Consider the following 27,635-nt stretch of genomic DNA (forward strand, 5'->3'; position numbering starts at 1 on the left):
GGCGGGGCCTCCGGCGGCTTCCGGCCGAGGCGTGCAGCGGCGGCGTGGGCTTTGTGGCCACCCCGGTCTAGCGCGGCCGGGTGCAGCTTGGCTTGGTTCCTCGCTGTCCTCTTGTCGTCGTCGGGCTCCGGGTGAGTGGGGTGGCGTTACCAGCGCGGGCGGGCGGGCTCGTGGCCAGCGGCATTCGCTATTCAGTTGGTGTCCCGGGCCCGGATGCTCTCCGCTCTTGCAGGTGTCTGCAGCTCCTCTCTTGTTTCGGGCCGAGCCCTGCATCCTTTCCTCGCCCAGCTGGGTGTGGCAGATGCTTGGACCTGTCGCCCGAGGACGTAGAGGTTTTCTTTTGGCCGCTGGAAGGCCGTCTGCTCAGGTGATGGAGGAATGCAGGTGCGCGCATCTGCCGCTGTGCCTGGACCTTGCCCTCCTGACTTCCCGCAGGCTTTTCGGCCTCTGCTGGAGAAGATGCCCTACAGGGACCCCGGTGCTACAGGGCTCTCAGATAATGTGCGTGTTGGGCCAAACCAGCTCCTTGTGATCTGAAGGAGAGTTTCCAGGTGGGGTCAAGTGTCAGCCAAGCTGTCCTAGCTTTTCAGTCAGAAGCGTGTGAGTCCACATCTGTGATATCTCTGTGATGATGCTAGGGGCATTTAACCCACTTTGCATCCTGCTCCACCGAGGTCCTGGAGTCCCCAGGGCCTGAGTAGTACGGTAAAGGTTCCCTGTGGGTTTTAGCAGGAGTAAGGCTCTAAACGCAAGCAGTTTCCAGGAGCTGGTGTTTATAGTCACCCTGTACACTCACAGACATCCTTTCTCTGAGACCCATCCCAATGAATGAGAGAAATAAATGTCTCCTGCTCACAAAGAAATCAGAATTGCTCCACACACACACGCCGAGGGGTTTTGGTGGTGGTGGTGGTGATTTTTTGAGACAGGATTTCTCTGTGTAGCCCTACCTGTCCTGGAACTCACTTTGGTTTTTTTTTTTTGTTTGTTTGTTTTTTTTTTTTTTTGAGACAAGGTTTCTCTGTAGCTTTGGAGGCTGTCCTGGAACTCACTCTGTAGACCAGGCTGGCCTCGAACTCACAGAGATCCGCCTGCCTCTGCCTCCCGAGTGCTGGGATTAAAGGCGTGCGCCACCAACGCCCGGCTGGAACTCACTTTGTAGACCAGGCTGGCCTCGAACTCACAGAGACCCTGAGTGCTGGGATTAAAGGCGAGTGCCACCATGCCCCACTTACACACCAAGTTTTAAGGCAGCGCTTCACTCCCTATTAGCAGGGAGCAGAACTTTGTTTCTGTCGTGGCTGTGGCCTTGCATCTGCTTTAATACTTCATGGGAGTTATAGAGACACTTCACAAGCCGGTACACTTAGCGTGGAACACTCCTGGTTCTGGAATAGTTTAGGGGATGATGGAGAGATAGCAGCTCTGGGCAAGGCCCCCATGTCTATGAGCTAATCAGGAGGTGGAAGAGATACCAGAGAAGCAGCAGGCCAGAGCATAATGGTGTCCCGAGGTGTAGCCGAGAGCCTCCCTAATTGCTCTTTTGACTTGTGGAGATGGCTGCTAAAAGGCTCCTGGGAAGAGAAGCTTGCTCCTGTCAGCAGGAGACCATGTGTGTGCAGGTTCCAGGGGCAGCCACAGACAGGAGCCCCCAAGAGGGCAAGCCAGACACTGGCTCTGTTCTTTTTGACCTCAAGTAAGCTGGCTCTGGTAAACGTATGGATGCTTGTGAGGGGAGCATGATACAAACCTGCTTTGCACACGTGACTCCCAGCTGCCTGCACATCTGCACAGGCTTCTAAGGAGCTGAAGCTATGCAAACTGTTCCACTCCTATTTTATTTTATGTGTATGGGTGTTTTGTAAGTCTGTCCATCGTGTGCGTGCCTGGTGCCCTCAGAAGCCAACAGAAGGCATTGGATACTCTAGAACTGGAGTTACAGTGTTATGAACTGCCGGGAATTGAGCCCAGGTCCTCTGGAAGAGTAGCCAGTGCTCTTAACTGCTAAGCCATCTCTCTAGCCCCCCAATTTGCTGATTTTGAGATGACATTCCTTCAAGCAGATATACTTTATTTAAGAAACTTTAAAATAAGAATCTATAAGCTGGCCAGTGGTGGTACACACCTTTAATCCCAGCACTCGGGAGGAAAAGGCAGGTAGGCCTCTGTGAATTGGAAGCCAGCCTGGTCTACAGAGCTAGTTCTAGGACAGCTAGGGCTACACAGAGAAACCCTGTCTCAAAAAAAAAAGTAGAACTTATAAAAGTCACCAAGAAGCACAAATGGTTTTAAGCTATTCTTGTAAACAGATGCAGGCTTGTTTCCAGGTAGCATAGTCATTTTCAGTATGGTATCAGGAGCTGAGGTGTAGCTCATTGGTAAGGCACTTACTTGCCTAACATGTGTAATACCCTGAATTCTTCATAATGCATAAGACCAGAAACCACCTGTCCATTTTACCCTTTTTTCAGACATTAAGTTTCAGCATACAAATTTCTCGTAGTACTGATCCTGGCCATCCCTAAGCAAAATAACCTGTAGAGCCAACATATATTTACAAAGGATAAAGTCTCTCAAATCAGGAAATGGAAGCTCCGCTCCTGACTGGGCTAGTGGTCTTGGCTGATTTGCTTTCTCTTCTAGTCTATTTCCGCCCTGTAAGTTCTGCAGCCATCTACTCTATGGCACAAGTGTCATGACACAGGAACTTCTAAGCACCGTGGCTGGCTCTTTCCGCTGAGTGCCAGTTAGACTCTGGGGCAGCTGACTGGCAGCACTATGGTCCTGAAGCTTGAAGCTTTCTGGGAGCAGAGTGGAGCAGTGGCGTCTGCAAACAGCTAGCTCTTAGGAGGGGTGGTGGGGAAAGTTGGGCTCAAATGCCTGGTCAGTGACTTAAGTGGTCCTGCTACTTGGAGAAAATGCCGGTGGTCAGGGGATCGGAGAGCCTTGAAGGTTTTAAAATAGAAAGTCACCATTCCATTTATGCTTTTAAAGGGTCATCCTGCGGGCTCTGTAGAAAAGCAATGGAGAGAGGTTAGAAGATTGTCACCCTTGTGTGTTAAGAAATAGTAATAGAGGATAGCCAGACATTGGTGGCGCACGCCTTTAATCCCAGCACTCAGGAGGCAGAGGCAGGCGGATCTCTGTGAGTTCGAGGCCAGCTTGCTTTACAGAGCGAGTTCCAGGACAGGCTCCAAAGCAATACAGAGAAACCCTGTCTCGAGAAAAAAAAAAAAAAAAGAAATAATAGTAGATGATGGCAGTGGGTTTTGAGACAGGATCAGGGCTTGGCCTACAGGTCTGCTGGTAGATTAGATGTGGGGAATGAATAAAGTAAAGGGAACCAAGGAGGCCTGTTGCACAGTTCTGGCCTGAACAAATGCAAGTTGCTGGAGATCTCACTGTAGGAGGGCCAGACAGACTTAGTAGAAGCAAGAACGTTGACTCCTGAAGTTTGAAAGCCTGTGAAAGCATCAGGTTGAGAGATAGATGTGGTGGAGGTTGGGAAAGAGCCCACTTGCAGGAGGAGAGCATCCCTCTGCTAAGCTGGGTCACTGGAGATGGAGGAGGTCTTGCCTGGATTGTGACAAGACTCCATTGTCATCCCTGAACACTGGGAGGGGGTAGCTAGGGAGAAAGCTAGCAGAGGCTGTCGCAGGAGGCTGTGACAAGATGACGCCATGAGTGAGTCACTGGATGTCACGTGTGGCGGACGTGGAGTTCTACAATAGACTGTTGTGATCATCTGACCCCAGTGCATTTAAGAAAGCAAAGGAGAGGCAGAGACAAACTCAGTGTCCATTGAGTGTCACCATGGAGGAGAGGTGGGACAGTAGCTGGAGAGGAAGTCCAGTTCAGGAAGTTAGGTTGGCATTCTTGTTCTTTGAGACAGGATGTCGCCATGTTTCCCCAGAGTAGTTCATCGTCTGAAGCCTTCAGAGTTGCAGAGACTAGATGTATGTGCCATTTAGTTTTTAAATGAGATTTTGACACTCTACCTAGTTGTCAAGGCCCTCTTGTTCCCTACTATGTCAAATCTGGCAACTCTTCCCCCAGTGAAGTGGATGGGAGAGCTGGCATTGCTGTCTGTTGCTTGGAATGGCAGAGAAGCTTCTGTCTCGTGGGAGGGAATGATGGCTGGACAAGGTGGAATGGGAGAGGGTCTAGAGCAGGGAAGGTGAGACCCTTCTCTCAGGTCAAGTACAGCTTGGCTCTTGAAATGAGAGAGGCAGACACAGGTAATGGAATGGGCATTCTTGTGTCACTGCCTTTGTTTTCTTATTGAAGCCAGGGCTAAGTGTAAACGGAGGCGGGCAGAGCTTGTCTTTTGTGCCGACTGCCCCGTCCCAAGCAGACACACGAAAGCTTCTATTAATACAGAATGCTCGGCCGGTAGGGCAGGCTTATTACTAACTAGTTCTTTTAGCTTAAGTTAATCCATCTGTATTGATCTATACTTTGCCACATGGCTCCTGGCTTTGCTTTCCCAGCACTGCTTGCAGCTCTCTGACTCTACCCTCTTCCTCTCTGTATTTTCAGTCTGGCTTTCCCGCCTAAATTTATTCTGCCTTGCTATAGGCCAAATCAGCTTTATTATCAACCAATGGGAGTAATACATTTTCACAGCATACAGAAGGATTATCCCACAGCAGCTGAGGGATAGAAAAAAGTGTTAGACATTTTAAATATTTAATTCATGAGTTTTTCCTGTATGTGTGTATGTGTACCACATGTGGTCCTGGTACTCACAGAGGTCAGAAACCAGTGTCAGATCCCCTGGAACTGAAGTTACAGACAGTTGTGAGCTACCTTTGTTGTGGGTGCTGGGAACTAAACTTGGCTCCTCTGCAAGAACAGCAGGTGTACTTAACTGCCCAGCCATCTCTAGAGCCCCACTGTGCAACTTTTAAAAAGGAGAAAAGGATGGCCAGGCAGTGATGCACACCTTTAATCCCAGCACTCAGAGGCAGAAGCAGGTGGTTCTCTGAGTTCAAGGCCAGCCTGGTCTACAGAACAAGTTCCAGGACCAGATAGAGCTTCAGAGTGAGACCATGTCTCAAAAACCAACAACAAAAGAAAGAAAAGGAGAGATGGGTGCGTGTGGGCATGGCTGACAGTCCTAGGGCATTGGGGCTGTAGACGTTGAGAGCACTTGGCCAGCGAGAGTTCAGACAGATTCAGCACAGGCTGCGTCTGGCCAGAGCTGCGGCCCACACAGGCCAGGAAGAAAAGGGCGGGCGAGTTGCATGAAGAGGATTATATCCCTTTCTTCACTGTGCAGGTCCTGGGGTCTCTTCCCTAAGATGTTTCCAGTTCCCAGTACCTTTGCTCTCACCGCTGGGGAGGCTACACTGCTGCTAGCACTGAATCCCTGTGCGCTGCAGATAAGTGGGCCGTGGTTTGCACACGGGTAGGGACAGGATAGCCACGAGGGTGGAGAATAGTAGGACTGATAGATTTATTTGAGTGACCTTTGGAATTACGTGTCTTGATTTTTAAGCAGAGCCCTGCCTATATCCCTATCTCGCTTGTCTCCCACACTGGTCACAAGTTAGAGGAATGCTGTTTAGACAGCTCAGGCCTATTTGTCTTGGGGTTGGATATGAGCGGTGGAGCCCCAAGAAACCTTCCCATGTTGACAGTTGGTTGGAGCAAGGTGAAAGTTGGTAACAGTTGGGCCCGAAGTGTGGGCAGAGGGCTGCTCCCTCTCTCACCTGCACGGGGTTTGACTTCATGCCGTCTGCCTGTGCGGCAGCTTCTTGCTAACAAAGGGGAAAGACCATCTTCTTTTCTCGTTTCAGATTCCACCGTAGGAGCTGGGGACAAGAAGGTGATCTTGAAGCCTGAATTTCTGGGGATGAAAATTCACATAATATGATGTCAGATAAACTCACTGTGCTGGAGCCCCCCATCTCTGAGCCCGGGGAATTTCATGAAGACAGATTAGTGCAGCTGTTGGGGAATCCAGAAAGGAAGATCCTAGAGAGTCCCCCCACTCAGGAGGGGAACCTCAAACAGATGCCAGTGACCCACTGGAAAATTCAAACAGGAGAAACAGCCCAGATGTGCAGTAAGTCAGGAGGGAATCCTACTCTTAACTCAAACCTTCTTATACTCCAGAGAGAGCTTATAGAAGGGGAGGCCCATTCTTGTGGTATTGGTGGCAAAAGCTTCCCGTTGAGTTCAAGTGTAGTTCCACAGCAGGCTTCTCATACAGGGGAGAGGCCTTACCAGTGTGCTCACTGTGGGAAAGGCTTCAGTCAGAACTCCCTCCTCACGGAACATCAAAGAGTCCACACTGGGGACAGACTCTATGTGTGCAGTGTGTGTGGGAAAGACTTTATTCACTATGCAAACCTAGTTGAACATCAACGTGTCCACACAGAAGAAAAACCGTTCAAGTGTGCACAGTGTGGAAAAGCGTTTTGTCACAGTTCAGACCTGCTTCGGCACCAGAGGGTCCACACCAGAGAGAGGCCTTTCGAATGCAAGGAGTGTGGGAAAGGGTTCAGTCAGAGCTCCTTACTCATTCGCCATCAAAGAATCCACACAGGAGAGAGACCCTACGAGTGTAATGAGTGTGGAAAATCTTTCATTCGGAGCTCAAGCCTTATTCGGCATTACCAGATCCACACGGAGGTCAAACAGTATGAATGCAGGGACTGTGGGAAAGCCTTCCGACACCGCTCCGACCTCATTGAGCACCAGAGGATTCACACTGGAGAGAGACCCTTTGAGTGTCATGAGTGTGGGAAGGCCTTTATCCGAAGCTCAAAGCTCATTCAGCATCAGAGAATTCATACTGGAGAGCGACCTTACGTATGCAATGAGTGTGGCAAGCGTTTCAGTCAGACATCCAACTTCACTCAGCATCAGAGAATCCACACAGGGGAGAAACTCTATGAGTGCAAAGACTGTGGGAAAGCCTTCTTCCTGAGTTCATACCTTATCCGGCACCAGAAGATCCACACTGGGGAGCGGGTGTACGAATGCAAAGAATGTGGCAAGGCTTTTCTGCAGAAGGCCCACCTCACTGAGCACCAGAAGATCCACACTGGAGACAGACCGTTTGAGTGCAAAGACTGCGGGAAAGCCTTCATCCAGAGCTCTAAGCTGCTGCTGCATCAAATTGTCCATACTGGAGAGAAGCCTTACGTGTGCAGTTACTGCGGGAAAGGCTTTATACAAAGGTCCAACTTCCTTCAGCACCAGAAGATGCATACTGAAGAGAAGCTCTGCAAGTACAGCCAGCATGGAAAAGATCTTACCCCACCCCCAGATCTTGTCCAGCAGGGTGATCTTTCCCTGAGTGAGACTTCCATTCATTTAGGAGAGGACGCTACAGATCAGGAGTGTCATGCAGATAATTGATAAGACAGTCACTCTCGGAGTCAGTAAGTGGTGCTTGGAAATGGGCATACTTAGTTATAGCTAAGATGTGGATTGCCACAGTTTTCCAAGTCACAGATGGGCTGCTTTCCGTTAAGTCTCTTGTCTGTCACCAGACCAGGAAAGCTGAGGGACTGGACAGCTGGCTTTGAGCTGAACACTGAGGGGGAGCCTGTAGAGAATTTTCTAGGTTTTCTCTGAAGTTCCAGCACACCATTGATTTCAACCCTTTCAGAGCAGAGCTGAATTGCTTGAGAAGTGGTTACCTATCTGAAAGGTTGAAGAACGGGCTTTTCTCATGCGACACTGTAAGTGGTTCCTGTTTGGGAGTAAACTGCAAGCCCTGGGGTTCAGCCCCTGGCTTTGCTTTCTGACTGTCTGGCCTCTGCTCGCACATCCTCCAGACTCTTCCCACTCCTGTTTCTCATGGTCTCTCGCCTTGTCCAAGCTGTTCCTGGTTATTATGTGAGGCCTCTCTCAGGCACCATGCCCCAAAATGCTTCCTTGGTACTGAGCTGGGTCTGTGTCCTGTGGTTGTTTCTCAGTGCTAACCTCTGCTGCTGCACTTGCTTTTAAATTTCACAGTTTCGAATTCTTTCTTTTTCATTGTGCTCTGTTCCCCGAGGACAGTGATCATGTGTCATTGATTCCTATGTCCCTAGTGTCTAGCACATGACAATAAACAATAAAAACCCAAGTCTGTGCAATTGGCATATCCGTTATCCGTCTGTTTTTTTCTATTTGTTTTGTTGTTTGTTTACCTTTTGAGACAGGTTCTCACCATGCAGCCCAGGCTAGCTTCAAACTCATAGCCGTCCTTTAGCTTCCTCAGTGCTGGGATTACAGATGTGTACAACACCTTGTTACCATTCTATATTGCTTTTTGTGGGGGGCTGTTCTGTTTGTCATCAGTGTGATCTGTTCTACTAGGAAGTACCGTCTCCCCAAGTCCTGTTGGTACGTGCTCTTGTTAAGAGCTGCTGACAATCTGTGTGCAGTGCCCTCCGCCAGGTGTACCACGCCCTCATCCAGAGCTTCCCACTGCTTTGAGGTCGGTGTCCTCATGACCACACCCCTTTTTCTGTTTTAGCAGCTCCAGGCTCTACGCCTCTTGTAACACTACTTGTTTGAAAGCGTATTAAGATCTGTGAGGAACAGATGAGAGTAAGAAGGTGCCGTGCATCCTGTGTGGAGTGTGCTGGCCTTGTAAGAGCTGTAGACAAGGAGAGAACTAGGTTTGTAGGAAGTCGCTGCACAGAGCTCTCATGCTGTACTGGCCCATGTTCCTGCTAGTTTGTGTAAGCCCATGTCGCTTCCTGTCCTTGCCAACACTTGGGATTGTCAGTCCATTCTTGATTTTTTTTTTTTTTTTTTTTTGGTTTTTCGAGACAGGGTTTCTCTGTATTGTTTTGGAGCCTGTCCTGGAACTCACTCGGTAGACCAGGCTGGTCTCGAACTCAGAGTGATCCGCCTGTCTCTCCATTCTTGATTCTCTTTTGTTGTTGTTTTGTGTTTTGAGATGGTACTACCATGCAGCTCAGCTGGTCTTAAGTGATAGTTCTGTGTCAGCCTTACAGGTATTGAAATTATAGGTATGCCCCACTTGTATAGTTTTAGTTTTATTGTTTGTTTTTGGACAGTCTGATTGTGCAGCCCTTGCTGGCGTGGACCTGACAAGGTAAACTAGATTGGTCTCAGACCCACAGAAATCCACTTGTCTCTGCCTTCTGAACGCTGGAATTAAAGGTGTGGACACCATGCCTGACCTTTGTATGGGTCTTTTGCAAAGCAGCTTACCAAGGTGCTGAAGAGATGGCTCAGTGGTTAGGAGCGCCGGCTCCTCTTCCAGAGGACCTGGGTTTGATTCCCATCACTCACTCGGTAGCTTATAACTGTCTATGACTTGAGTTCCAGGGGATCCAATGCCTTCTGGCCTTCATGGATACCAGAAATACATGTGGTATACAGATACATGTAGGCAAAACACCCATACACATAATAAATAAAAATAAAACTCCCAAACTGGGCAGGTTGGCTCCCACCTATAATCTGAGTGGCTCTTAGGAAGTGGAGCTGGGTTGGAGAAAGTCAGTCTTGGGAGAGGGTTATCCCCTCCCCCCTATTGTCTCTCTGCCTGGCCACCATTGTGTGAGCAGCCTTCTGCATTACCTGCTGCTGCTACCAGAGGGGTTTTCCTCAGCACAGCCCCACAGCAGTGAAGCAAACTCCATGGACTAAATTAACCCTTTGAAGCTGTGAGCAAAGGCTAATCCTCATGTCAGTTTCACATGTGCTGTCACAGCAATGAAAAGCTAACATACTTCAAAAGTCCCTTTTCCCCACACCCGCGCACGCGCGCGCGCGCGTGCGTGCGTGCGTGCGTGCGTGCGTGCGTGCGTGTGTGTGTGTGTGTGTGAGAAAGCTTTAAGCTCAGAGGCCAGCTGGTGGTGGTGCACACTTTTGATCCCAGTACTCAAAACAAAACAAAACAAAAACCTGAGCTCAGATTAATTACCCTGCCTGCTCTTCCAGAGGTTCATTTCCCAGCGGTCATATAATGGGTCACAGTCATCTGTAACTCTGGTTCTGACAGCTTTCTGGGCACAAGCCATGCATTTGGTACACAGACAGACACATAGGGAAAACACCCATACACATTAAATTTTAAAGAATGGCCAACCACAACTGGAAAAGGTAACTTAATCTACTTCTCACCCTCTTCCTCTGAAACCTGTAAGAAAGACCCCTGCTTGGCCACGCAGGCCTGAATGCTACATAGAGCCCCTTGCATGCTACGACCTCCTGTCTGTGGTGTTACTATTCTAGTCTTTTATAAAAGGATAATCCATCTCAGTGTCCCCCTTGAAACTCAATAACTCAATAAGCGCTTTCAAAAATCACTATTGGGAAATGAATAAAACAGACAACACCAGCCTTCCAGGCCAACCAGAATTACATAATGAGACCTTGTCTCAAAAAGGAAAAAATAGCTTGCCTGCCAACGGATATTTTTTAAAGTCTCCATCATCATATGTTTGTTTGTTTGTTTGTTTGTTTTTCAGAAAGCTCTTTCTATGATGTAGCTCAGACTGTCCAGGGGGTTGCTCTGTAGACCAGGCTGGCCTCAAACTCGAGATCCACCTGCCTCTGCTTCTCAAATTCTGGGATTAAAAACCTGCACCGCCATGCCTGGCTCTTTGGGTTTTTGTTTGTTTGTTTGTTTTGAGAGAGGGTTTCCCCTTTACCTTCAATCTTACCCACCCTATAAAGCTTTTATGCAAACCTTTTCATTTCTCCTACTTGGTAAAACATATGTATACAAAGGCCCTGCTGCATTCTGGGAACTTGACAGCCTGGAATGGCTGATCCATTCTCCCTTCACTTCCTTTGACTGATTCCTTTAAAACAAGCCACTGGCAAAAGACTGAGGTGGATCCCAGCCAACAGAAGAGAGACAGACAGACAGTCACCACCTGCGTTAGAATTGCCTAGTCCACTTACTATGTTACAATGATTCCGGTTCTGGCACATCCTTCCTACAAAAAGAAATTGCCTTGCCAGACTACTATGGCTTTGATCTGTGCTACTTTGTGCAACACTAAGATGAGGGTTTCCAACAGCATACTGCTCTAAATCAATTATGATGGTTACAACTTAAGCAAAACAAAAAGCCCAGAAACAACTCCAAATCAGAAAACTAATAACATGGGGGGCTAGAGAGATGGCTCAGAGGTTAAGAGCACTGACTGCTGCTCTTCTGGAGGACCTGAGTTCAATCCCCAGCAACCAACCACATGGTGACTCACAACGATCTGTAATGAGATTTGGTGCCCTCTTCTGGCATGCAGACATACACACAGGCAGAATATTGTCTACATAATCTTAAAAAAATAAAAGAAAACTAACTTGTTTGGTAAGGATTTGGGATTTGAACACCTCGGGTCTGCTGCTCAGAGCACAGGTGCATCTGATGTAGACAGTGCTGATTCCTCAACGTGTCGAACATAGAATTAATATATAATGTAGAAAATTCCAGAAATCTTAGTTCCTGAATACACAGCCCAAAGAAGTGAATGTGCACAGATAATGCACACCTGTCTTCATAGATAGTGGGACTATCTTATTTTGTGGAATGAAGTGTTGACTAAACTAGAATTACAAGTTTGGGTTTCTTTCGAATTAAATTTAGCATCACAGTGACCCAAATGTCCATTGACCGATGATTGAACAGAACGAGGTGGGAAATCCTGCCCCAAGCCACCACGTGAATGAACCTGGCAAACATCAAGTTGAGAAGGTGGTGGGACACATTTCAAACAAAGAACGTTGGTGGCCCTGGCTGCAGGAGAGGAACTGGAGGAAAGTTCTTTGGGCAGAAACATTTCTGATTTGCATGATAACCAGCTTTCAAGATGCAAACCGCAAAACTTCAGGTCCATGGGCTGGAGAGATGGCTCAGAGGTTAAGAGCACTGACTGCTCTTCCAGAGGTCTTGAGTTCAATTCCCAGCAACCACATGGTGGTTCACAACCACCCATAATGACATCTGGTGCCCTCTTCTGGCATGCAGACATACATGGAGGCAGGATGTTGTATTCATAATAGATAAAATAAATATTAAAAAAAAACTTCAGGTCCATACACCACTTGTACACTCAACGGATTAGAAAGTGGATGTTGTGTTATTACTTGAATCGTGGCCTTTAAATCCCAGCACTCGGGAGGCAGAAGTAGGTGGATCTGAGTTCCAGGACAGCCTGGTCTACAGAGCGAGTTCCAGGACAGCCAGGGCTACACAGAAAAACCTTGTCTAAACAAAACCAAAAAAACCTCCTAGAGGGCTCAGGAGCGCCAGAGCCCAACCAGCCTCCTCGGTGGAGGGACAGCAGGGCAAGCGCGTGAAGGACACAGGTGCGCACCAACTAGGGGCACCGCAGGCGCGCCTGCCCGCAGCAGTCGGAGGGCGGGGCTCCCGGAGGGCGGGCCTTCTGGGGGCGGCTCAGCGAGCGCTTTCGCCGGGCGCGCACCACTGAGTAGCGGTTCCTAGAGTTGCCGGAAGCGGCTTCGGCCTCTGGCGTATTTCCGCTAGAGAGTTGAAGTCGAGGCGGCGCGCAGCCGGCCTGAGGACTGAAGCTGCAGCTGCTCTGCGGCGATCGTCGGTCGCGGGTCGGGCGTGCAGGTCTGGGCTGCCCTGCTCCGTGCCACCGCGCTCGCGCTGAAGCCGGCCGACCCCGGCACCGCCTGCGGCCTACGGATGCGCGCTCATCTCGCCGCCGCCGCTCCCCGGGAGGCTCGACGCGAGCGCTGTTTCCGACGGGGCAGCGCTTCTCCCGGGCGGGCTCACCGCGAGGCCCCTCCGGTGAGCACGGACCCTCTCCCCACCTGCATCCTCACGGCACTCGCGCTCGGGTCTCCTTCCCCTCGCGGGCACTGCAGTCTTCGGGTTTTGGGTGGAGTTCCCACGCTCCCCTGCTCTCAGGCTCGCGGGCACCGGTTCCGGTGTTCCGATGAGGGCCAATGTTCTCCTTTTATCAACTAACCAGAGTTTGAGGTTGGCAGTCACTACCCGGATCCGAGTTTCCCGAGCTTCGGGGTCTTAACTATCCCAAGCTGTCTTTGACATAGCTGTGTAGGCAAAGTAGGTGTAATGATCACTTTCTCAGCTTGACACAACCTAGGATCATTTGGGAAGAATGTCTGTGTAAGGGGTCCTAAGCTTAGATTGGCCTATCTAGGCATGTCTGTGGGGGCATTGCCTTGATTGGCTTAATTGATATGGGCAGACACAGGCCGTGGACTCTGGAAGATTAGTGAGAGCAAGCCAGAGTTATAAACATTTTATATGTTCCTTCTTGCATTTGACTAGGATGTGGCTGGCTATCTTAAACCCCTGCCTTGACTCCCGCACACAGTGGGCTGTAACTTGGAATTGTAAGCTCAATAAGCCTTTCTTTTCTAGATTGTTTTTTTTTTTTAACGGAATTTTATCACGGCAGCAGAATGTAACTGGGACACCTGGCCTTGAACTCTTTGTCTTTGAGATTGAGTTTCTGTAGAGAACAACTATTGCCCTGGCTGTCCTGGAACTCGCTCTGTAGACCAGACTGTCCTCGAACTCAGAGATCCACCTGCTTCTGCCTCCTGAGTGCTGGGACTAAAGGTGTGCGCCACCAACGCCCAACCCAACCTTTAATTTAATTTTAAAGAGTTTTTGTTTGCTTAGAGACAGGATCTTACTGTGTGGCTTTGGCTGGCCCAGAACTAGATAAGTAGATCGTTGTGGCAGATCTGACTGTCTCTGCCTTGTAATCTTGGGATTAAAGGTGTGTACGAGGGGCTGGAGAGATGACTCGGGTTGGGTTCTTGCAGCTCGTCCAGAGGGACCCCGGTTGTAAGGTGTGTGCCACCGTACCAGCATAACCATCCTTATTTCTTTCCATCAGTGCTTTGAACTCAAGAAATCCACCTGCCCCTGCCTCCCAAGTGCGGGGTTAAAGGCATGTGCCGCCACCCCACAGTGGACACGGCAGTTCTTGACTGGTTAGCTGAGTGGAAATATCCACCCTGAATGTGGGTAGCATGGTTTTACTAACTGGACCAAGTGAAAAGGAGAGGGGCAGCTGAGCACAAGCAGACTTCCCTCCTGCTAGAGAGAGGTGGCCCTGACTGACCACAGTGCACCTAGTTATTACCCTCTTGTGTGCTTATTTTGTTGTCCTGACTACAGAATCAGGATTACCTCACCTTCTTGATAGCAAATGGATGATCCAGAAGGAAGGTCATGCTGTGTCTGTAACCAAACAAGGGGCAGCTCACGATGGTTCATTTTCTTTCTTTCTGTTTTGGTTTTGGGGTTTTTGTTTTTCTGTGTTGTTCTGTCTGTCCTGGAACTCACGCTGTAGACCAGGCTGGCCTCAACTTCAAGGATCCACCTGCCTCTGCCTCCTGAGTGTTTCGATTAAAGGTGAGCACCACTGTGACTCCATATTTCATTTTCAGCTGGCACAGGACGGCTGGAGAATTATATGCCCAGCACAGTGAGGATGTTTTCTGCATCAGTCACTTTTCTTGTGATTGTGACAAAAGGGACTCAAAGGAAGAAGGTTTGTTTAGGCTCACAGTTTGAAGGACACAGACCATTGTGGAGGCAGAGAAGTAATGCTGATGTCAGCTGCCTGTCTTCCTTCCCATGAGACTGGAACCACACCCATGGGATGAGAGTCTATACATTCAGGGTTGGTTAAACTTCTGTGGAAACACCCTCACAAACACATCCACAGGGTGTGTCTCCTCGGTGATTCTCAAAGAATATTAATCACCGCAGAGATCATCACCCACCCCACCCCTTCTTCGTGTCCAGTGTACGGGCTTTAGCATGCTTTTTCTGACTCATTCTCACTCAGTAGCAGGCAGTCCTGGAGCCATCTGTGTGTCAGGAAGTGACCTTCAGAGATGTGGCCGTGTACTTCTGCAGGGAAGAATGGGAGTGTCTCAGCCCTGGCCAGAGAACCCTCTACCGGGACGTGATGCTAGAAATCTTCAGGAACTTCCTTGAACTGGGTAAGACTGCATGTTAGTTTCTGGAGCCTGGTAGGTCCTAGATAAAGGTCCCGTGTGTTGTGTCTGACCGAGGGCATCTCTTGGCTCCTGGAGGTACCCTGACGTCTTTCCTCAAACCCCTGGTCCCTGCATGGGGCTTGGTGTCAGCATGTGTGCACTCATGCACAGGCAGGCACTCTCCTTCCTCCCTCCTGTAAGCCTCTGTCTTCCTCATCCCTACTTCCAGCAGCTTCTCCAGGGCGTCTGCAAGGGCTCACCGGGCTGCTGGGGTCATCTTGTGCTGCCCAGAGCTAGCCTGAGTCCTGGCCTTACATTGTCATTACACTAATCAGATACTGTTTCTCACTTTTTGAAAAGGATACTGCGGCCCTAGACCAGACCTCATTTCTCACCTGGAACAGTGGGATGAACCATGGGTTGAAGATCAGGACAGACCTGAGTTTCTAGAAGCAGGAAAAGGTGTCTGCCCAGGTAAGCAGCATGGAGGGTGGGCTGCTCTTGGTTGGCCCGTCCCATTCCCCACACCGATGAAGGCCGCTTTTCCCACCCTCAGACAGACTCAGTGGTAGAGAGTGGGTGTTGTTAACTATGGGATAAGGACCGTGAGGCACAGCACAAGCCGCGGAGAGCATGTTAACCATAGTTTATTATAGCGAGACTGAAGGGGGGAGACAGACGTGACAGAGAGGGAGAAAGAGAGAGAGAGAGAGGATGAGAGAGGAAGACAAGAGGCAGAGGAAGATTGGGGGGGGCAGGGGTCTGTCCTTTAAAGGGGTCCTTTGCATCTGAGTGCAGGCTGGTTCTCACAGAACTCTGGGCTGGCCAGAGTGCTGCCTCAGTGCATTCTGCCAGGTGACAGGGCAGGCCAGCGTAATCCCTGAACCTTTCAGTGGATGTATAACACCTTTTTTTTTTTAAAGATTTATTTACTTACTATGTTCTGTCTGCCTGCATGCCAGAAGAAGGCATCAGGTCTCATTATAAGATAGTGTAAGCTGCCGGGCGGTGGTGGCGCACGCCTTTAATCCCAGCACTCGGGAGGCAGAGGCAGGCGGATCTCTGTGAGTTCGAGGCCGGGCTGGACCGACAGCCTCCAAAACAATACAGAGAAACCCTGTCTCATAAAAAAACCAAAAAAAAAAAAAAAAAAAGATAGTGAGCTGCCATGTAGTTGAATTCAAGACCTCTGGAAGAACAGCCAGTGCTCATAACCCTCTGAGTCACCGCTCCATCCCACAGGGTGCCTAATTAGGGACTGGAGGTGCATGAGTGGCATACTTCTGCCACTAAGCTCTGATGGGAGGGATGTGTCCGTGTGTCAGTGGACCCTTGCGGTGAGGCTGTGGAGGGCAGAAAAGGAGGCAGTGTCCTCGCGCTGTCTGCGATTTGACTGATAGCCATTGGCGGGCACAGGGAGTGTGTGCATGTCTGTCTGACTGGATTTGACATGTTGCAGGTTTGTGATACCGGGGCAGGTTCTCTGTTTCACGTGTGTTTGCTCATTTGTAACATTAGCAATAAAAGCCCTGGCTTTTTCCTTAGTAACATGTTCCCGGTGGTCAAGGAGCTTTTGCTTTCTTTTTGTCATGACAGGCGTAGAGCTCAAGGCTTTGGCAAGCATTTCTTGAGCTGCACCTCTGCCCTGGGTTTTGTTTTTTTCCTTCATAGCCTCCCAGAAGTGAGACCAAGCAGTTTTGTCTACCTGAGACAAGCTGGGAGGGCCCCCAGATTATGTGGAGCCCCGGCTGCAGAGTGTATCAGGCCTCTGTTTGCAGGAAGCTTATGGCTCAGAGGGTGAGTGGTTCTAATTGCAGAGAGCTAGCTCTCAGGACCTGCCCCAGGTCCACCTCCATGGTAGGAATAAGGCCTGTTACTTGAAGTGCCACAAGTTTAGTGAACACTCGTGGATTCTTTTGGGTCGGAGTACCAGGCCCTTGTCTTCTACTGTCTGGGTCAGGTGAGCACGGCTCGCCTTACGTCTTGGTAGTTTTGGCTCATCTGAGTACATGGAACATATATGCTTCACAGTTCCATGCTGTTCTCTCTCCACTTCCCTAAATAGATTAAGTTGATTGGACACTTGATAGATTTTTCTTCATCTTTTGTAGGATAGCTGCTTTGTAAGTTGACTTGTCCCTGGGCCAGTTCTGTGTAAATGTGTCTGTTCTACCACAGGAGGCAGAAAGTCCATAGATCATAAGAGACCTCATGATCTGGCTTCGGCTCAGGAGAGGGCCCTTCCTCGGACAGGAGCCAAGAGAGGGGCTACCTTGAAGAAGAGTGTCCTGACATCGGGTAAGGTGCACCTTCCCAGAGCCACCTCTGGGAAGAAAATGGACAAACAGGAAGCTTTCCAGAATCAGCTGTGTGGGAAACCCTGCAGGAAGCAGCTAGGCCTCAAGGAGCAGTGCAGGAGTGGCGCAGAGGGCCATCCCTTCATCTGTGGCACCTGTGGGAAGGCACTGAGCTGCCACAGCCGCCTGGCTGCTCACCAGACAGTGCACACTGGAACCAGGTCCTTTGAGTGCTTTGAGTGCGGCCAGACATTCCGCTGGGTCTCAAACCTTCTGCGCCACCAGAGGAACCACACAAGTGAAAAGCCCTTCTGCTGTGAGGTATGTGGACAGGCCTTCAGCTTGAAGGACCGCCTGGCACAGCATCGCAAAATCCACACGGAACACCGTCCATATGTGTGCAGTGACTGTGGGAAGGCCTTCAAACAGAAGTCAAACCTCCTCCGGCACAAGCTTGTTCACACTGGAGAGAGGCCATTCTACTGTGACAGCTGTGGGAAAGCCTTTCGTACCAAAGAGAACCTCAGCCACCACCAGCGGATTCACAGTGGAGAGAAACCCTATACCTGTGGCCAGTGTGGGAAGGCCTTCAGGTGGCCCAAGGGCTTCAGCATCCACCAGAGGCTGCACTTGACAAAGAGATTCTATGAGTGCGAGCACTGTGGGAAGGGCTTCCGCCACCTGGGCTTTTTCACTCGGCATCAGAGGACTCACGGGCGTGGGGAAGTGTAGACGTGCCTCATCTGGGCCGCGGAAGAACCGCGGCAGGTGCTCCCAAGCCTAGAAGCCATGTGGTCCTTGAATGAACTGTTTGTAGCTTCCGAGTCTGGAGGCTCTGCCAGGACATTAGCACAGGGAAGGGGACTTGAAGTATGCAGGCAGGGTGGGCAGCAGCTGTCCCTAGTGTCACTTGTGCGCACTTTACACTTCACCATGTCTCCTGTCTGTGGGAGGGAGGCTTGAGGGTTGGGCAGAAGTAAAGCTCACGCTTAGAGCTGGCAAGATGGCCCAGTGGGTAAAGGCACTTGCTGCAAAACCTGAAAACCCAGGTGGTTCCCAGGGACCCACACGGTCAGAGGGAGAACCAATGCCGTACGTTCTCTGAGTTTCCGCAGCACATGTGTGCATGGAGACACAGATAAATATATAAATAAATGAAGATAAAAATCCTCAAATAAATGAAGATAAAAATCCTCTCCAACACCAAAAAAAAAAAATCCTCTCCAACCTTCACAGGTGACCATAGAAACAAACACCCTTGCTAAGGGCTACATAAAGACCTGGATTCATACTGGGGTAGCTAGTGTTTGGGCATGTGTGGGAACAGCAACAAACTGCAAGTCCACATGGGTGGTACAAGTTTGCTAAAGTATCCTCAGCACTGTTTCTCAGCTTCTTCAGCTAGAGATACTGGGCCTTTGCTTGTATTTATTTGGTTTCATTAAAGTGTAACTGTAAGGTTATTTCCCAAAGGTGTGGGAACCCTGTGTTCTAAATCAGCGTGTCAACTCACATTAATCTCAATGGCAAGAATAAGACCACTATCACAATTTGAGCCAAATTTGAAGCAACCTTGATTTTTTTTTTTTTCTTAAATTGGGTTGCACCAAGAGCTGACCAGTGGCTGCCTTCTAAGGTGGAATGAAGAGAGCAGCCCTGAATCTATCTCTTGGCCCCCTTTTAAGGAGCAAGATAAATCAAGATCATGGGTTGGGAAAGGTCATGTTCCTGGAGCCAGAGCAGCTCAACTCTGACAGTAAATAGAAATTTTTAAGTATTCAGCATAATGGCTCGTGCCATCAGAATGGAGTTGGGCAGGTTCCTCATTTTCCCAGATGGATCTCCTGGGCACAGGTCTGCATTCAGAAAGCTGTTCAAGGAATCAAGCACTTGTATCCACTGGAAATCAGGTTATCTCTAGCTTTGCAGATTATACTTTGAAAGAATTCCAGGGGTCTGGAGCGATAGCTTAGCCATTAAATGTACTGAGTGTTCTTCCTGTGAATCCAGGCTTAAATAACAGCACCCACACGGCTGTTTACAGCAGTCTGTAACTCCAGTTCCAGGGGATACAACATCCTATGTAACTTTTTCTTTGGGCCTCCAGCTCACAAAAAACAGACTTATTAGAGCTGGGCCTCTAGCTTAGGCTTGTCTCACTAGCTCCTGTAACTCACATTAACACATTTGTGTTCACCTGTGCTTTGCCTGGTGGCCTGTACCTCTCTTCCATCTGACACCTGTTCCCGCTTCGTGTCCTCTGTCTCTGGAAGTCCTGCCTAAACTCTTCCTGCCTAGCTATTGGCCATTCAGCTCTTTATTAAACCAATCAGAAGGTACCTTGGCAAAGACACATCTTCACAGTGTACAAAAAGATTATTCCACAACAACCCCTCTTCTAACCGCTGTGGGCGCCAGGCATGCATGTGGTGTTGGGATGTATATACAGGGAAAACACCTATCCATCTGATTTTTAAAAGTTCCAGTCAGCCGGGCGTTGGTGGCGCACGCCATTAATCCCAGCACTTGGGAGGCAGAGGCAGGCGGATCTCTGTGAGTTTGAGGCCAGCCTGGTCTACAAGAGCTAGTTCCAGGACAGCCTCCAAAGCCACAGAGAAACCCTGTCTCGAAAAACCAAAAAAAAAAAAAAAAAAAGTTCCAGTCAGTTTCCGGATGGTGTTGCACACCTTTAATCCCAGCACTGAGAGAAGCAGCAGCACTCTGGAGTTCCAGGACAGCCAGGACTACACAGGGAAACCTTGTCTCAAAGTTCCAGTTTAAAAAATAAATGGAAGTAAAACAAAACCATCCTGAGTGAGGTAACCCAGTCTCAGAAAGACAAACACATATGTATTCAGTCATAAGAGAATATTAGATGTAAAACAGGATAACCAGACTGCAATCTACAGCTCCAGAGAAGCTAGGTAACAAGGATGACCGTAAGGGACCCATGGATCGTCCTGGGAAGGGAAATTAGATGAGATCTAGGGATAAATTGGGGGTGGGGGGGTAAGGGGTCAGGATGGCTGAGGGGGGAGGGTAAGGGGTCAGGATGGCTGAGGGGGGAGGGTAAGGGGTCGGGATGGCTGAGGGGGGAGGGTAAGGGGTCAGCATGGCTGAGGGGGGAAGGACGCAGTGGGAGAGCAATGAAGAGAATAGAGAACCACAACGGGGTTAGGGCGAAACCTGGTGCTACATAGTCCCCAAGAATTCACAAGGATGACCCCAGCTAAGACTCCTAGCAACGGTGGAGAGAATGCCCAAACAGGCCTACCTCTAATCAGATTGGTGAATACCCCAACCATCCCACATCCAGTAACTGATGGAACGGGATGCCGAGCTCCAGGAATCCAGTCAGAGGAGGAGGGAACATGGGCAAGGAGGTCAAGACCATGATGGGGAAACCTAGAGACAGCTGAATCAAACTCGTGGAAACTCATGAACTCTAGGCCTGAAGGGCCAAAACTCCAGACCAAACCCTCCCCGCCTAGCCTCTAGGAACCTTAGCTCCAGGAGACTGTGCTGTATGCAACATGCCTGGGGCCAAAACTGAACACAAAGGACTCCAGACCCCCAGCCTCTAGGATACTTAGTTCCCGGAAACTGTTCTGCCACAAGAAACTCCAGGAGAGACAAAAACCCCTCTCCTGTAGTCTCCAGGATACAGTTGTGAAAACTATTGGTATCTGTGTACAACAGGCCACCTGCAAGTAACAGACAAAGCCATAGAAACCATGGAATGTTCACTCCCAGCACCAACCAATGAGAATAATTGGTACACGGGTATTCCATGCCAAAATAAGACTTTGAAAAATTCCCCTAAATATCAACCAATCAGGAACCTATCCATCCGTATGTCTCCCCTCCCGCTGATGTAACCCTGCAGTTTTTTCTTTTAAAAATCCTCCAGTAGACAAGGAACTCACTCCCTCTGAAGGCTGCTGTGTCAGCTTGCTAAATAGTCCCTCCCGTAGTAGGATAGAAAATAAGCCTTGTGCATTTGCATCGGTGAGTCTGTCTCCCTGGTGGTCTTTGGGGATCCTTGAGACTTGGGCATAACAGACCAACAGTCGTGGAGACTCTAGGAAACTGTACTAGGCCCTCCGTATGTGGGAGACAGTTGTGAAGCTGGACTACCTGAGGGGGCCCCTGGCAGTGGGACCACAATACAAACCCGGTACGTGAGCTAGCTCCCTTGGAGCCTGTTCCCTATGGCGGGATGCCATGCTCAGCCTTAATGCATGGGAGAGGGGCTTGGCCCTGCCCCAACTTATTATACTAGACTATGTTGACTCCTCATGGGAGCCCTTATCTGTGAGGATAAGGGTTGGGGGGAGGCGAGGGGGGCGGGCGGGGGGGGGAAGGGAGAACTGTGATTGGAATGTAAAATGAAATTTAAAAGAATAACTTATTAAAATACATATGGGACCGGGCGTTGGTGGCGCATGCCTTTAATCCCAGCACTTGGGAGGCAGAGGCAGGTGGATCTCTGTGAGTTCAAGGCCAGCCTGGTCTACAGAACAAGTTACAGGACAAACTCCAAAGCTGCAGAAAAACAAAGCAAAACAATAAAAGCACATGGAATTGGAAAGAGTTTAAAGGAAAAGGAAGCAGAAGATCAAACTTCTGAGAAAGTGCTGAGCCGAACCCAATAGGAGATGATACCAGAAGACCCAGTAAGTCAGGTGGAGCTGAGATCTTTTTTTTTTTTTTTTTTTTTTTTTTTTGGTTTTTACGAGACAGGGTTTCTCTGTATTGTTTTGGAGGCTGTCGTCCAGCCCGGCCTCGAACTCACAGAGATTTGACTGCCTCTGCCTCCCGAGTGCTGGGATTAAAGGCATGCGCCACCACCGCCCGGCGGAGCTGAGATCTTAATAAGCTACTCCAAGTTGTGTTTTGGTTTTGTTTTTGTTCTTTGGGAGTGGCGGTGAGACGGTTTCTCTGTGTAACAATCCTGGCTGTCCTAGAACTCGCTTTGTAGACCAGGCTGGCCTCTGTCTCCTGAGTGTTAGGGTTAAAGGCATGCACCACCACACCAGGCTTCTAAGGCTTCCAAGTTTTAAAGATTTTAAATTTTTTATGTGTAAATTTTGTGTGTGTGTGCCGTTCCCTATGAATGTCTAGAAGAGACTCAAGCACCTTGGAACTGACTTTGCAGACGGTTGCGAGCATAGGTGCTGGAAACAGTTCTCAGGGCCTCTGCAAGAACCGTAAGTGCTCTTAACCCCTGAGCCATTGCTCCAGTGTTAAAGACCTACTTAAGCCAAGCCTGTCCTCGAACTCCTAAAGTGGACAGACACGAACATCAGGACTTTCTGACCCTCCTTTCACCTCCTGAATACTAAGATTATAGTTGTGTACCACAATGCACCTGGTTTCTGCAGTGCTGGGGGTCAAATCCAGGACTTGGTGCATGCTAGGCAAGCACTATACTAGGCACTACACCAGCTCAGCAACACCCTCCGCCCTGGAAAAAGCAAGTTTTCAGCCATAACAATGGGTGTTAGGTTGTGTGTGTTTGAAGTTTCAGTAATTCCTTGTTTTAAGTTAATCTGTACATACTGATCATTGTTCAGAGTTAGCCTGTGCTAGAAGCCATGACAGAATACCAGAGTGGCTTAAACAGAAACACTTTTTTTCCCACAGACCTGGAGGCTCGGAGATCAGAATGCAGCATCTGGCTTCCTGGTGAGAGAGCATCCGGGCAAACATGAGAGGCGCTGGAGCTCTGTTTTCTTCTTACAAAGGTGCTGATCCCACCTGCGCGATTTCATTCAGGCTGGGTCACTTCCACCAGACCCGGCATCTGCATTCATGCCATCGAGTTGGTAGTTCCAACACAGCAATTTGTCTGGACTTCTGCAGGTCAGGAGACAATGAATGGACGTGCACCCTCTAGATGCAGATGACATCCCCTGCACTTACACAATACAAACCTGGATAAACAAAAATGCACCTTCACCTTCTTGCCTAGGGGCTGCCAGGTGTCTGTCAGTGTTCAATGAGTGGAGCTGGGAAGGCTTTTCACAGGTGGGTGCGGTCGCAGAGTGGCCTGTTGTTGGAGTGCAATGCCTTGTGTCTGTGGGGAGTACACACTTTGACTTGAGTGGTTTGCAGTTTTGGAGATCTGGAGATTAAACCTAGCCAGAGCTAGGCAAGTGCTGAACTGCCTCCCCAACCCTCTTTGAGACAGCCTCACTTTGTCCAGGCTGAACTTGAACTTTCCATCCTCCTGCCTCAGCCTCCCAAATAGCTGGGATTACAAGTTTGTACCACCAGGACCTACAGACTTGAGTTTTGAGTGACTTTCCAGAACCAGTTGGCCTCTACCTGGTTTTGTTTGTGGTGTGTGTGTATGTATCTGCAAGTGGGTGCCTGTGTGTGCATGTGAAGGCCAGAGGTAGACATCAATGGTCCTCTGTCACACTCTACCTTTTTTCCCCCCCTTTGAGATGGAGTCTTCACTAAGCCTGGTGCTCACTAATTGCTAGAATGTGTGGCCAGGAAGCTGAGGTCATCTACTCCTCTGTGACTCTCCTCCATGATCAGATAAGCGTGTGCCACAGTGCCTGGCTTTTATGTGGACACTGAGGGATGTTGTCCTACCTGAGCAGCAAGCATTTTCCCCACTGAGCTGCCCTCCGGCCCGCAGACCTGGCTATAACCCTCCATAATGCTTTCCCTTCATGATAGCTGTGTGATGTTAACTGTGCCAGAACTTGGCAGTGAACTGTGAGCTACTTGCTAACTGTTGCTTGTAACACAAAAAATAAAAGACCCAGACAGAGACTGATATTGGGGTTCAGGCTTCAAGCTAAAGATCAGAGAAGCAAAGCAACCAAGCTAGTAGATCTTTCCTCTACCCAGCTGAAATGGCAGTCCTGTCTCCAAAATCCTCAGAGGCAAAAGCTCTCAGTTCCTGTATCCTTCTGCTTTTATTCCTTTCTCTGCCCAGCCATATCCTCCCGTCTCCACCTCCCTAGTGCTGGGATTAAAGGACTGTGACCTAAGGGCTAGGATCAAAGGCGTGAGCTCTGTTACTCTTCACTCTTGTGTAGATCAGGGTGGCCTTGAACTCAGATCCATCTGCCTATCTCCTGAGTCAGGAGATTAAAAGCATATGCCACCTCTGCCTAGTTTCTATAGCTAACTGGTGTGGCTGGCTTTGCAAACTGATCTCCAGTAGCTTCATTAGATCATAAACAATATATCACCACAGCTACCTGTTATGTTAAGCCAGAGCAGGCTGTCCAGGTGCTTGGTTGTGGTTTTGTCCAGTTGATATTCAAAAGTTAGCCTGCTTCCTGTACTGTGCTCTTGGTCAGGCCGACATCTCTGTCCTGCCTCCTCTAAAGAGTTATAGCACATCATGGATAAGCTCTGCATCCCTGACTGCTTGTCACTTAGGCAACTTCCCACAGTTGGCTCGGGGACATTGAAGGGAGTTTCATCTCACTCCCTTCTCAGACTTACAGGTTTCCCTGGGGGTGAGTGGCCAGCAGTGTCTCCTGACTGCATCAGCCTTGTAGGGTAGTGCGCATGGGCTACTTGGTGGTCCCAGATGGCAGGGCTGGTCCCAGGCAACACTGACCAGTAAGCTATAAACCATGTGGTATTCACTGGTTGTCTTGACCCAGCAACGAGGTCCACAGGCCTAGGAAGAACACAGTGTGTCTCCAGTAGAATTTCACACCCCTCCCTCAGCATCTGGAAACCATGGCTAAGTAGGTTCCTTAGGCAGAATGCCAGTTAGATGAGGATTGTTCATGGTTGTAGACAGAAGTTTCTGTCCTGCCCAGTCCTGTAGCCATTAAGTCCCAAACAATCGCACAGAGGCTTACATTAATTATAAACTGTTTGGCTTATTGCTCAGGTTTATTACTAACAAACTCTTACAACCTAAATTTACCCATAATTCTTATCTGTGTTTAGCCGCATGACTTGGTGCATTTTCTCAGTAAGGCACTCTCATCTTGCTTCCTCTGCATCTGGCTGGAGACTCACTCTCTGCCTTCCTCTTCCCAGCATTCTCCTGGTCTGGTAGCCCTGCCTATACTTCCTGCCTGGCTACTGGTCAGTCAGCATTTTAGTAAACTAATAGAGCGACAAATCTTCACGGTGTAGAGGAGCATCATCCCACATTATGTGGTAGTTGTAATCTTTACAGGGTACAGGAGCATTATCTCACACTATGTGGTAGTTGTGGCATGTTGTGTGCTGTGTGTCAGCTTTGGAGATCCTTAAACTCTGGGAGGTGGAGGGCCTGCTTCTCAGCACGTGTCTATCCCTAACAAGCACCTTGCATGTGTATCTGGGATCTGCATTGTTGGCCCTCAAATGACATAAAAAGAGTTGACTCTTCAGTGACCTTGGAATGTTGGAAGCACACTGCATTTAAAACTTAAAAAGGCATCTTTTTCTTGATCCCAACCACCTCTTCAGAACACTGTGGAAACCTGAGATCCACTCACAGTGGCATCTTGAGGACAACGGGAATCTGGGGCCACCTCTACACCTGAGCAGAGTTGACACTTCACGCTGCCCTACCCCGACTCAGCATCCTTGTTAGGAGATTTGACAGCCTGCACCAGTTTTCACTACTGGATGGGAGGGAGCTACAGATACTTCCCATTCCAAATCCAAGGGAAGTCGAGCCTACATGATCCATCAGCCTTCCAGGGTGTTCACTGACTGTCCAGCACCAACAAGTAAGACCTTAGAATTGTTTGTGGTGGGTTTGTCTCAATTTTGTTGAACATGGTGACTTGTACATTTTATGTCAGGGCTTGAGGTGTCCTCACTAGAGAGGATGGGAAGACACCAATGACCTCCCCCCGTATCTCCCACATGCCTACCCTATCCACAACTGCAGTGTCATTATGTCTTGCTTGTTTGAGATAATATCTTACTATGTAGCCCAGGCTGGTCTTGAACTTGATCCCTTTGCCTCCTCAGCCTCCAAGTGCTGGGATCAAAACCTGCACCACCACAGCCAGCTGCATTGTCCTGAAGCTGCTTCTGGCAATTACTGTGGGCTCACTGTCCCGTGTCCATCACGGCTCACGTGCTTCCTGGTCCACAGGCCATGTGGAAAACTGCAAAGCCCATAAAAGCAAGAGGGGAAACTATACTTTTTTTCTTGGTTTTTCAAGACAAGAATTCTCTATGTAGCTTTGACTGTCCTGGAATTTGCTCCTTAGATCAGGCTGTCCTGAAACTCAGAGCTCTACCTGCCTCTGCCTCCTGAGTGCTGGGACTGGGACTGAAGGCATATGCCACCATCACCGGTAATACTCTTTTTTTTTTTTTTTTTTTTTTTGGTTTTTCGAGACAGGGTTTCTCTGTGGCTTTGGAGGCTGTCCTGGAACTCACTCTGTAGACCAGGCTGGCCTCGAACTCACGGAGATCCGCCTGCCTCTGCCTCCCGAGTGCTGGGATTAAAGGCGTGCGCCACCAACGCCCGGCTCCCAGTAATACTCTTTTAAAGAGGTACTTAAAATATGGAAATGTAGCTGAGTGTTTAGTGACTTTTTCCGGGAAGCTATATTAATTACTTTTTTCGTTGCTGTGATTTTAAAAACAAACAAACCATGACTGGAAGCAGCTTAAGGAAGAGTATATTTTGACTTACAGTGCCAGAGGGAGAGAGCCCATCGTGCCGAGGAGGAGTGGCAGCAGAAGCAGGAAGCTGAGAACCCACATGCTCAGCAATGAGCACTAAGCAAAGACAGAAGCAGGATGAGGCTTCTCATGGAAAAGCCTGGTCCCAGGGCACACTTCCTCTAGCAAGGGGAACAGCACCCCCAGCTGGGCACCAGGCACTCACACACTCTGGCCTATGGGAACATTTCTCATTCAGATCACTCCAGGAGCCGTGGTACTCCATCAGCATCCACTGAGAGACAGGAAGGATGGCATTCAATTCCAGCCCGGTGAACCAGTATTTGATTCATTTTACAGCAGCTGCATAATGGAGACGCTTCACATGAAGTCCTACCTTCAGTTAACACCCCACCTCTATACTCTAGCATGTCTGGAGACTGCTGAGTTGAGGCTGGCAGTAGGGAGTGTCCAGGATCTTAGATGTGGTCTGATGACCCACCCATTGAGAGGGAATGTTGATTGGCTTGTGGGTGATATCTCCTTGTACAAATAAAGCCTGATTATCAGAGGGTGGAGTTTGCCACCAGCTAACCATAGAGGTCTGGAGGTGTGTGCAGACAGACAGGAAGTGAGATGGCTGGGTGGAGAGAGGATATTTGCAGGAGGAAACAGGAATGTGCTCTCTTGTCTGCTGGGAAGCTAAGGAGGTAAAGGTGGCTGTGGCTTGCTCCTTCTCTGATCTCTCAGCATTTTCTTCTATATATTACTCCGGATTTTTATTATTTAGAC

At 49.2% G+C, this 27,635-nt stretch overlaps 2 protein-coding genes and 1 long non-coding RNA gene across 9 annotated transcripts; all 3 read left to right on the top strand.

The window, feature by feature from the left end:
- The first annotated feature begins 10 nt into the window (after positions 1-10).
- On the top strand, positions 11-8,102 carry Znf623 (zinc finger protein 623). 4 transcript variants are annotated; one of them, XM_040736305.1, is made up of 2 exons: positions 11-131; positions 5,802-8,102. In XM_040736305.1, exon 2 carries the CDS (start codon positions 5,875-5,877, stop codon positions 7,369-7,371), a length of 1,497 nt encoding a protein of 498 aa, XP_040592239.1. In that variant the 5' UTR covers positions 11-131; positions 5,802-5,874; the 3' UTR covers positions 7,372-8,102. The 4 variants fall into 4 exon arrangements, with proteins under 4 accessions (XP_040592239.1, XP_040592241.1, XP_040592242.1 ...); XM_040736307.1 differs by lacking the exon at positions 11-131 and adding an exon at positions 199-384; XM_040736308.1 differs by lacking the exon at positions 11-131 and adding an exon at positions 403-501.
- Positions 8,103-12,475: 4,373 nt separating this feature from the next.
- Positions 12,476-18,715, top strand: Znf707 (zinc finger protein 707). 2 transcript variants are annotated; one of them, XM_013125199.3, is made up of 4 exons: positions 12,476-12,748; positions 14,793-14,949; positions 15,307-15,420; positions 17,125-18,715. In XM_013125199.3, exons 2-4 carry the CDS (start codon positions 14,916-14,918, stop codon positions 17,973-17,975), a joined length of 999 nt encoding a protein of 332 aa, XP_012980653.1. In that variant the 5' UTR covers positions 12,476-12,748; positions 14,793-14,915; the 3' UTR covers positions 17,976-18,715. The 2 variants fall into 2 exon arrangements, with proteins under 2 accessions (XP_012980653.1, XP_012980652.2); XM_013125198.3 differs by having other exon boundaries at positions 14,796-14,949.
- Positions 18,716-20,462: 1,747 nt separating this feature from the next.
- Positions 20,463-27,412, top strand: LOC121136251. 3 transcript variants are annotated; one of them, XR_005873390.1, is made up of 5 exons: positions 20,463-21,420; positions 22,890-22,990; positions 23,109-23,273; positions 25,686-25,951; positions 26,877-27,412. It is a non-coding gene; the product is annotated as an uncharacterized LOC121136251 (long non-coding RNA). The 3 variants fall into 3 exon arrangements; XR_005873391.1 differs by having other exon boundaries at positions 20,463-21,251; XR_005873392.1 differs by lacking the exon at positions 20,463-21,420 and adding an exon at positions 22,245-22,453.
- The last annotated feature ends 223 nt before the right edge of the window (positions 27,413-27,635 follow it).

This window comes from Mesocricetus auratus, unplaced genomic scaffold (assembly GCF_017639785.1).
Source record: "Mesocricetus auratus isolate SY011 unplaced genomic scaffold, BCM_Maur_2.0 Super-Scaffold_100055, whole genome shotgun sequence".
NCBI lineage: Eukaryota > Metazoa > Chordata > Mammalia > Rodentia > Cricetidae > Mesocricetus > Mesocricetus auratus.